General features: G+C 42.7%; 1 protein-coding gene and 1 long non-coding RNA gene across 7 annotated transcripts in view; one reads left to right on the forward strand and one right to left on the reverse strand.

The window, feature by feature from the left end:
• MRVI1 (murine retrovirus integration site 1 homolog) overlaps positions 1-7,893 on the forward strand; it is a 110,715-nt gene extending 102,822 nt beyond the window's left edge. For all 6 annotated transcript variants that reach the window (XM_006089618.3, XM_006089617.3, XM_023754540.1 and 3 more), the window contains one exon: positions 4,535-7,893. In XM_006089618.3, coding sequence (XP_006089680.1) covers positions 4,535-4,778 — 244 coding nt within the window. In that variant the 3' untranslated portion in view covers positions 4,779-7,893. The remainder of the gene's footprint in view (positions 1-4,534) is intronic.
• LOC102438001 overlaps positions 1-10,438 on the reverse strand; it is a 153,893-nt gene that overhangs the window by 110,919 nt on the left and 32,536 nt on the right. The gene's annotated exons all lie outside the window — the stretch shown is intronic.

A 10,438-nucleotide genomic window follows, 5' to 3' on the forward strand; every position in this document is an offset into this window, starting at 1 on the left:
ATAGATGGGTGCAAGGGACAAACTCAGCTTGGTGACAAAGGTGAGTTTCCAATAGGACCCTTCCATACTGATCAAACAAGCTTGGTCATCTGGACATTGGTTTCACTTTGGATTGGGTATTTTAGATATACTGTGTATTTCAAGTGTATTTTTCTCTAAGTCTGGAAAATATATATAAATGTAGATAAAGATAGTATAGATCCTGCATCTTGTCCTATCTACGTTCTGGTTTTTAATGATAGCCCCACTTTCACATATTCTACCCTCCTGTCTCTATTAGTACATTCAAACCAGAAGTCTTGATTTATGATGTTTGAAAATGTAGTTACAGAAAAGTTGGAACACTTCACCAAAATCTTTGTTTTTAGATCCCCAGGCTATCCTAGGTTTGAGAATGGCTCCAGCCAAAATGATTAATTATCTAATTAGTTGCTAAACTTGGGATAGGATATGTGTCTATGCTTCATTGCTGACAGACTCTGGAAATCACACACATGTAACAAATAAGGTAATAAAATGAAAATTAAACATGAGATAGATATACTTCAAAGCACAGAGGGACAATAGAGCACAGTTAGTGGAAGATTCAACCAGAGTGAAATGTCTCTGCCTACATGAATTCACCCCCATGTCCAAGGGAAGAGTTATCTAGAAGATCTGGAGAAAACGCTTCATCAGTGAAAACAACCTGCACTAGGATGCACCACCTCTCTTACTGAAAGAACCCCCAAGTTTCAACAGTGAAAGCGTAGTCCCTTCTCCAAGCAGCTGGATCCTGATCTCCTTATGTCTTTTCTCTCTTGGGGTCATCTGCTCTTATTTTGCAGACCACCACAATGCCTTCCTCCCCTTAATGCAGTCAAGCCCAGGCCTGGACAACAGCTCTTCCTTTGACTCCCTTCAATCCAGCTAACACAGGCTGGAACTTCTAACATTTCCAAACACCAAGAAAGAACAAACGAGAACTAAACAGAGAGTACATGGAATATAAACAGTCTGGTTTACAAGGCACAGGGCTGGAATCCTTATCTAGCTAATTTGATCTCAGAAGATTGGTGGCTCCCTCCCATTTCATGAAACCCCAGAGAAAATAAGGCTATGCCTGGATCGCTCTCTGTACAGCTCTTGGTCAGCTGCCTAAAGAAATGGCCACTCTATGCATCCATCATCTGAGAGCATCCTCTTGGTCCTGCCTATCCCGAGACCTTGTCCTCTCTATCCCTTGGCTCCCTTTCAGACTTACATTTGGTCTTGAGTACATGTGTATACCACAAGTGATGGATACCAGACGTCAGCACAGCCCTCAGAAGGGTCCTTGTCCTTCAGCACAGGGATATAGCTTCGCCTTTTCAGGCCCAGCATGATGACAGACACTGCTATCATAGAAACTGCACACTCAAAGTTACAGTTTCCCTTCCTCAACTGTAACCCAAGCCAGACTAGCCCTGAGAGCTGTTTTCTTCAATGCCAAGCAGTTCATTCATTTCTGAATCCCTTACACACACAGTTGTCTGTAGGCACCTGCATTCAAATGTGATTCCCCATGAAATTTTGCCATCTCACCAACAGGCAAGGTCTGAAGTCATTAAAAGTCCATGTCCTACTTAGTGAATTTCAAAACAAAAAACACTGGGGTAACCCCAGTAGTTGATCCCTTATATAAGAGATTCAACAACAAACACTAAAGTCTTTTTGTCTGAATGTCTACTATATTTAATAATATATAATAATGTAATCTGTTATAAATATTATTTTCTGGAGGATCAGCTTAAATGAACTTAGTGAATCAATCCAGTATCTTTCCCATATTAAAACAGAGAACAGTCTTCTGACATTTACATTGAACAAGTAAGTAAGACTCACAAGGTGCAACAGAAAACTTTTACCTTTTCTCCCACTGCCTGTTCAAACCTGCTGTATGGTTTTAAGTACATTCCTTTACTTTCCCAATAACTCTCTGAAAACATAAGTCCTCTGGTCAAGTTTAAATCCCAAGAATAACCTCCTTTCAGCAATTAAAATGGGCAGTTCCCTGAAATAGTGAAAAGCTTGAACTTATAAAGTTCAAGTGTCTCCCCTCCCCCAGTGCTGGTCTGCTTCAGGAAGGAAGTCTGCAGTGGGGATTGAGAGCAAGGCTTCTCTCTCAGTCTCCTGCCCTTCACCCCCGCTTTGCTGTTGCAGTGCCTGACCTCTCCAGGATTAATGCTGAGAACGGGAATGTAGATTAAGGAGTAGGAAAGGCAATACTTGACTGGTATTATTGTGACTGGGCTTGAGGCTTTGGCAGGCATTTAAAGCTGACTTTCTGACTTTGTTTAGTATGGCGTTTTATGCGACCTTCAGAGAAAACCACTCCTCCCACCCCAGCATCACACACATTCAAACCTTTGCTCAGGCTCTTTCAGTTGCAGGTCCCTTTATGAGGTTGAATGCATCTCTTCCAGCTGGTTACTTAAAATCAGTCTCTTGGTCCTTGAACATCTGGAAGTATACCTTCCTTGTTCAGCTTCTAGGTAGCATTTCCAGACAGAAACCATGGCATCTTATACCAGCTCTCCTTCACCTGACTACATCCAGGTGAGGTGAAACATCTACCTTTGGCCCACCATTGGTGGGAAGGTAGTTTTCCCCATCATGTCCCCCCTACTCTGATGCCACAAAGCACTTCAGCAAGATCCCTGCTCCTTAAATTTCTCAGGTGTGAGTCACACACAACTGTCTCCCCCTTATTGCAATATATCGAACTCTCCAAACAGTATCCCTGAAGCCCCTCTCTAGGCCCAGGTGAGGGGGAAGCATCTTCACCCCTCCCTATGGAGGAATGGGTAGAACTCAATACAACCAAAAATTGATTTCCAAAGGAATTCTATTTCTAATATAATTCTATTTCTAATCTCTTTTATAGGCTGAAAACAGGTGACCAGCTGAGGGTCACAAAACCAGATCTTGACCTTCTCCTGTGCTGTCCCACATAAGGGTGGGGCTAGAGTGGCATTTTCCCAGTTTGCTTTGGGCATGGAAATATAGCTGAAACTGAAAAGAAAGGCTGCATTTTAGCATACAATTATATTTAAATAGTTTAAATGGAGCTGAAAGAAAATAAGCTTCCACTTCTAAGCTCTCCCTTCCCAAGAGTTGAGAAATAGTTGATGATTTTCACCTCAGCTGATGTGATCACTATTTTGCTTTGCTTAATTGTCCCTGAAACGATCATCAGAGGGTTCCCACATGGAAAAGAAACTAATCAGTGCCTTAGTGCAGCATCGGAGGCAGGCCCCCTTGAGTATCTGGCCCCTTTCTAAAGAGGGTATTTGTGAGTCATTTTATCCATTGTTATGGTGTCTTTTTTCTACTAACTCTGAAGTAGAGCTCTCTACTTCTCAGCAAATAGTCTGCATATTTCAGTGTCTATGTGAGCCTCAAGATCTTCAGAAAGCCCCCTGTCACTTTTCTCACCTCCTCCATTTGGTAATCCTCAATATTCTCATTTTTGAATAAATGTATATCTATCTATCTATCTATCTATCTATCTATCTATCTATCTATCTATATATATGTAGTATATACTCAAAAATAGATGTGTCCAGGGCTTCTCCACAGAGATCTAAGAATAGACTCTTTAAAGTGGGCCATCTGACAGAATATCTTTTCACTAGGCCATAAAGAGTGGAAAAGTTGAAAGGCAGTTGGAAAGAGAGGAGTGAAGCAGGCAAAAAATGGAGGAGGACAGAGATGAAAAGCAAGGAGGGAAGAGAGAAAAAAGTGAGTGGAAAGGGGAGAGAAGAGCATGAAGAGAAAGAGGAGGAGGGAAAGATTAGGGAATAAAAATTAACAGGGTTGAGAAAATACCTTGAATAAGCCATCTAGAGGTTGCTGGAGCTACTAGTCCTCTGGTTGCCCTGGGATGGTTTAAAATGAACTCTTGAGGTTGATCTGGTTCTTTGTCGTTTATCATTGACATCAAGTCTTTTATGAGTTTAGCATAATCCTCCCACTCTGAACATAGTCAGATGTGGAAATGAGGACAACAAACTATGTGTCTGAACATGGAGGCAGACAAAGATTAGAACGTGGAACTGATCACTAATACCGTTAAATGTAGAAAAGATGCTGGTCCTGTCTGAATGCGTGGGAGTGTGGTCAGCCAACCTTATATGTTGGGGCTTGGGAGAGTTCAGATATCTATGACCACCTCGTGAACAGATGAGAGCATGGGTAAGTGAGTGAAGGATCAAACAAGCAAAGAGTATTGTATCTCAGTAGCTCCCAATATCAAGGCTATGGATTGGTGGCATCAAAATCACTTGAAGGAAAATTTAAACTATGGATACCAAGACCATACCTTTGGAAACTCTTTCTTATTCAGTAGGCCTGGGTACTTTGAATAAGTGCTGCCAAGAGACTCTATACACTGCTGAGTTGGAGAACCAGTGCTCTAGATAGCATAGAAAGTGTCCAGACAGAGAAGTATGGGTCTGGGCATCATATTTGTGCTCAACATACTAAACCCTCCACCTATTTTTTCATTTGACAGCAAACTTGAAGAATTGGTTCATTTCTTACAAGTCCTGTATCCCAAACTGTGTCAGCACTGGCAAGTCATCTGGATGATGGCCGCAGCGATGCTGGTCTTGACTGTGGTCTTGGGGCTGTACAATTCCTATAACTCTTGTGTGGAGCAGCCCGATGGGCCCCTTGGAAGATCCACTTGCTCAGCAGCCCAGAGGGACTCCTGGTGGAGCTCAGGACTCCAGAATGAGCAGCCTACGGAGCAGTAGGAAACCTGACATCCAGCCAGTACCCTGCTCCTACACACAGCCCATCACCCTTTCCCCAAGTTATAGTGGTGTCAGGCCCGGGTGTGAGCACGCTGCCACCGGTCCATCAGAGAATGAGCAAGGGTTCTTTCACAATCAGCTCCTCTGTGGCAGCTCTTCATACATAGTAACTGATGTTCTCAGAGGATCAACAAAACTTTCCTGGGAAAGCAGCCAGTAGATGAAGAAATCACCTTCACCAAGGAACTCTAATAGAAGGGAAGGTCGCCTGCCTTGGCTCACTGCAGGGGACAGTGAAAAGCTCACTCTTCCATTTATTTCCTCTTTGCAATAGGGAATCAGGAAGAATTGTGCCTAAAGGCCAACTCCAACCCCAAGGAACAGGCCTGGAATTAGGAGTCACCACGTCAATATCTTCCCATTTCCTATCTCATTCTCACTCTCTTTCTGCCCCTTTGAAAGAGAGTTTCTCTTTACAGAAATAGGAAAGGTTTCTCAGAAAAATATTTAGACTGAGTTTAGCTCTGTGCTTGAAATGCAATGGGAAGATGTGAATTAATATATATGCATCTGTACACACAAACAACACACACATACACACAGCACACATGTGCATGAAGCCAACAAGCCTCCAAATGTGTGCTATGGGTGCTCTGGATAAAGCCAACCCACAGATATTCACTAGGTTTGGGGCAGTCACCAGGCACCTGTTCAATGAGCTCTCTACGTGGATTTAAGATGTTTGAAAAACACTGCAAACTCATGGCTTTAATAGTGAACTTGCTGGTCTCCATTTCAAGTACAATTCCAAACTGCTGTACAGCACAGTCTACTCCCTATTTGTTCTCTCCCCATTGGGAGAAGTTAATTCGACTCTCAGGTGAATAAGGAGACCCGGTGTGCTTTCAGCGTCCATGTGCCCACAGATAAGTGTGCAACTACATCTAGTGCTTCAGTTCAAATGGAATTCTCAACTCAAACATGTGTTTCAGAGCATCCCCAATTGTTTAGTAGAACACTGATAGAGCACACCCCACCTTCAATTTGACCTCTCGCTCTACCTTCACAGTCTTCATTCATCCCTCATCAGTTTTGGGGGGTATTGGTTTCTGTGTGGGTTTTGTTGTGGTTGTTTTGCTTTTGTTTTGTTGTTGAAATTGTTTGTTTTTGTTGCTAATAGTTATAATATAAAACTTACTATGAAACACAGTTCTAGGTACCAGGTAGGTATTAATTCATTTAGTCCTCAAGGAAAACAAACAAAAACTATGAGATGGGTACTAGTCTTCTCATTTTCAGCTAAGGAAACTGAAGCACAAAAAATACAAGTAGCTCTCGGAGGACACCTAGTTAGTAAATCATGGGGCTAGAACTCAAAGCCAGGCAGGCTGGCCCAGAGGCTGTGCTCTTAACCACTGCACAAATGGCCTCTTCCAGTGGTCTCCTAATTGGACACCTTACAGTCCAGACCCTTCAGCACCTCCAAACCATTTCTGGTGCCTAGACTAACCTGTTTTCTCTCACAGTTCTGTTCCTCCACTCGCTAGTTTTTCTTCTGTGATTTTTTTTCCTGGTCATTCTTCAAGACCAAGTGAAAAATCATCCCCTCCATATAGGCTTTAATTACCTCCTCCAACTCCCCACTATACCCCACACAATAGGGCACAACCTTCTCTGTGCTTTCTGGCACTTTTAAAACATCTTCCTTACTGATCATTATGACAGTGTATAACAATAACTTATTTCTGTGTCTTTCTCCCCCAGCAATTTTTCCTCAAAGACAAGAACCATGTCTTACCCATTTTCTGGGTAAGGGCTTAGCATGGTGGCTAATGCTGGGGAGGTTGTCATTAAATGCTGATCAAAAGAACAAGGGAGCCTTTCAAGGTGGTGGAGAGTAGCTTGAGGACAGCTGAAATTTTGCATACTTCCCAATACCAGCACCAGCATCACCACTATTTCTATAAGAACAGTAACATCTTTATTAGCCTCAGCTTATTCTAATATTTTTCAATCTGCTCTGAGAGAGAACAGAAATGAGGCCCGGCTAGCAACATCATTCCCAAGCTCAAGAACCAGGCTTAATGCAACCACTCCTTTCAGGAGACCCACCTAAATTAGGCCCCACGTTAGAACAGCATGTTGATTTAAGGGGGATGTCCTTTACAGTGGCTAGCAAATCACTGTGAGAGAAACCCAAGCCAGGATGGACCACGGATGTGCCATTAGGTAAAGAGGTGCAGATCAAGGCAGACAGACTTTGGGGGCATGGATGGATGGTTTACCTTCCCTTTCCAGGGAGGCTGGACATACTGAAGGAGCTCTGGGTCCTCAGAGCCCAAAGACAGGATGCAAATAGAGTTCCTGAGAGAGTGGCTGTGAGATGAGGCTTTTGGCTGGCAATGTCCAGTCTCAGCCACTCTTAAAGGACCAGGCTCAGAGGATCCATTGTCCACTTGGCCACAAGGTTGTGACCTTTGTTTCCAGTTGAGACAAAGGCCAGCAAGGGGGTTGCAGTGAGTTCCTGAACCTCCAGCTGCTCCACAGAAAGACCTGCAAGAGTCCTCCCAGACAAGGTCCTCACCCAAACTACTCTGAGAGTAAAGGGGGTTGAGAAAAAGAAGGGGCATAGGAGTAATCACATTTCCACGAGTATTCCTGAAAAAAGTACTTATCGGTATTTCTTTTCTGAAAAGCAAAGATTGACCTGAAGCGATGGAACTGTTGTCAAAGCAGCCGTGAAACGGAGAGAAACAGGCCCTGTATTTCCTAAAGTGATATTGATCTGAAATAAAAGTTCCCCTCAAAATGCCTCTGAAGTCTGACATTCCTGCTTAGCCCTAGGACTCTGGTGCCTAGGCTCAGTTGCAGAGCGATGTGTTGTTTTGTGCTGTTGTTGCTATCACCTCCTGAAAGGAACTTCACTTTCTAGGTACTACAAAGCCAATATGTATTGCTCTTCAGCCTGCAGAGTAAACAGAGGGGGAGAGGCTGGATTTGTGTAGCACTGGCTGTCAGTTCCAAATGTTGTTAAACCTCACACAGGTGTGCTAGAATTGAACTGTAGCATGTCATGTGCCTGAGTTTGAAAATAAAAGCACATTTCCAAACATTTGACAATAGCAAAATGCCTCCTCATTTTGTGGAGCCAAGCCAACAATATTGCCCCATTGGCTATTTGCGTCTCCCAGAAGCAAGCCAGAAGTCCCCAGTCACAAAAGCTGGATCAATTCCTCTCCTCTTCCCTATGCCTGATACTAGTTCTCCAGTACCTTCTTTGCCCATGGTTTTTGTAATTAATACATTTTTCTGTGATTGAGACTGGTAAGTGTTTACCAACCTAATTTCCATAGGTAGACTACATCTTTCAGTCTTTCTTGCAGCTAGGTGCAGGGAAATGTAGACCTTCAGATCTAGTTTCCTAGAAACACAACTATCTTACCCAATACTTTACACTCTCTTTATTCCCCTCTGTTCCTATCAAATTCAGAGGATTCAGTTGAGGCCCAAGAAGATGGCGGAACCACTAGGTGGAAGCTGAGTTTTTGAATGGGCACTTGAAGCATTCAACTGTGACATGAGCAAGAAACAAAATGTTAGTGTATTAAACCACAAAAATTCAGAAATATTTGTTATAGCAGTTAGTCTACCCTGACTAATGCATACATTTGAACCAGAAATGGGGTGCTTCATTAACAAATTTTCAAAATATGAAGCACTGGCTTAGCACTCAAGTGGCAAGAAATAAGAAACTAATATCAGGGACTGGAAATAGTGTGACCCATAGTGTGACCCATGTTGTGAATAAAACAAAAATATTTGGTCAAGTCTTACCCATGATAATCTGTGGGTCACGACCCCTTTGGTGGTGGAACGATCCTTTCACAGGGGTCGCCTAAGACCATCCTGCATATCAGATATTTACATTACGATCCATAACAGTAGCAACATTACAGTTATGAAGTAGCAACGAAAATAATTTTATGATTGGGTCACAACATGAGGAACTGTATTTAAAGGGCCAAAAGGTTGAGAACCACTGATTTAGAGTAAACTCAAGGACAGCCTATGTGTAGAGGAAGTAGTAGGAAAGAATCAGAGTGTTAGAGTATGTGAATTTTTATTGGCTGTCTTTGGCAAGGTGCTGCAAGAAAAAAATCACTCAGCAAAAAATTGGCTATTTGGATGGAGAAAGGAGAAAAATAGAGTTTTCAGACTGAAGGGTTAGAAAATGTGTGCTTCTAAACCCCCAAAAGTAAAGCTAAAAAGAGCTGTGAGTAAAAAAGAACCCATAAAATTTCTCAGTTGAACTCAGATCAACTTAGTCGTACCACAAAGACCAGATTAAGGATATTCCATTCATGCTTTTAAATGAACTAGCCACCATTAAATTAGAGAGAAAGAGATAGAGATAGAGGTAGAGGTAGAGTTAGAGATAGAGATAGAGAGATATGGGGGGGCAAGGGGCTGAAAAAACAAAGAAATATATCTTGAGAATTGTTACTGGGAAAGGATTTGGGGTATAATTATTGACACAGGAATCAAATGGAAGCAAACAAATCAGAAATCTAAGTTTGTGAGGAAACTGTATTTACAAAGAAACATAAGCCAGAACTAAAAACTCGTTTGATTGTTCAAGTTGGAAAATAACTTTGGGAATCCTAAGCTTATACCAGCAGAAAGCCGATAGTAAAAGCGAGGCATAACTCTCTAATTCCCACTAAAATGGACCAAAAAAGATGGTACAAAATGAAGGGCCACAGAGAACAGTGGACATGGGACATGGCAGTTTCTCCCAGAAAGCAGAATCAGGATCTAATCCAAGGTAGGCAACTGTGGTAGGCAGAATTTCTAAAATTCTTCCACCAACTTAAATAAGCATGGAAATGGATTCTTTCCCAGGGCCTCCAGGTGAGAGCCCAGCCCAGCTGGCACCTTGATTTTAATCTTGTGGGACCCAGAACAGAGGATCCAGCCAAGCCCACTGGGACTTCTGATGTACAGAATGGTGAGATAATAAATGGGTGTTGGTTTAAGTCATTAAGTCTGCAGTAATTTGTCATGCAGCAAAAGAAAGCTGATCTAGTGGCTTTTATAATGTCTCTTATTGGTATTCCAGAACCCCTACGGCCAGGTGACTGCTGTGTCTCCCATTCCTCTCCTTTGCACATGGCAGTGTTTACTGAGGTTATCAAGATCCTGCTTCACCCCAGATTACATTTGGGGGGCAGCATACAACTTTTTTAGTTCATAGGTTACCAGACCGCAGAGTACCACAGCTGGACCTGACAGGGATGGCTGAACATAACTCAGAGATCATGGACTTTGAGCTGGAAGGGGCCTGGAATTATCTCCTTTGAGAACAGAGTGACTTTATTCTGTGTGTGATAGGAATAGTGAAACCTATACAGGGTGATCAAAAGGGAAAACTATGGCAAAAACTGCTACGGGTTCACCAATTCACTTTTCCTTTTGCTCCTGGGCACAAAGTTAAATTGCATTCCAGACTCCTTTGGAGTGAGATGGGAACATGTGACAAAGTTCTGTCCAATGGGATATGGTTGGAAGTGAGATACCCACTTCCCAGGCCTGACCCCTACAGTAATCTCCAGCATCCTCCTCCACATGCCCTTCCATTGGTTGCTGGTTCAATGTCAAGC

This window comes from Myotis lucifugus, unplaced genomic scaffold (genome assembly GCF_000147115.1).
Source record: "Myotis lucifugus unplaced genomic scaffold, Myoluc2.0 scaffold_61, whole genome shotgun sequence".
NCBI lineage: Eukaryota > Metazoa > Chordata > Mammalia > Chiroptera > Vespertilionidae > Myotis > Myotis lucifugus.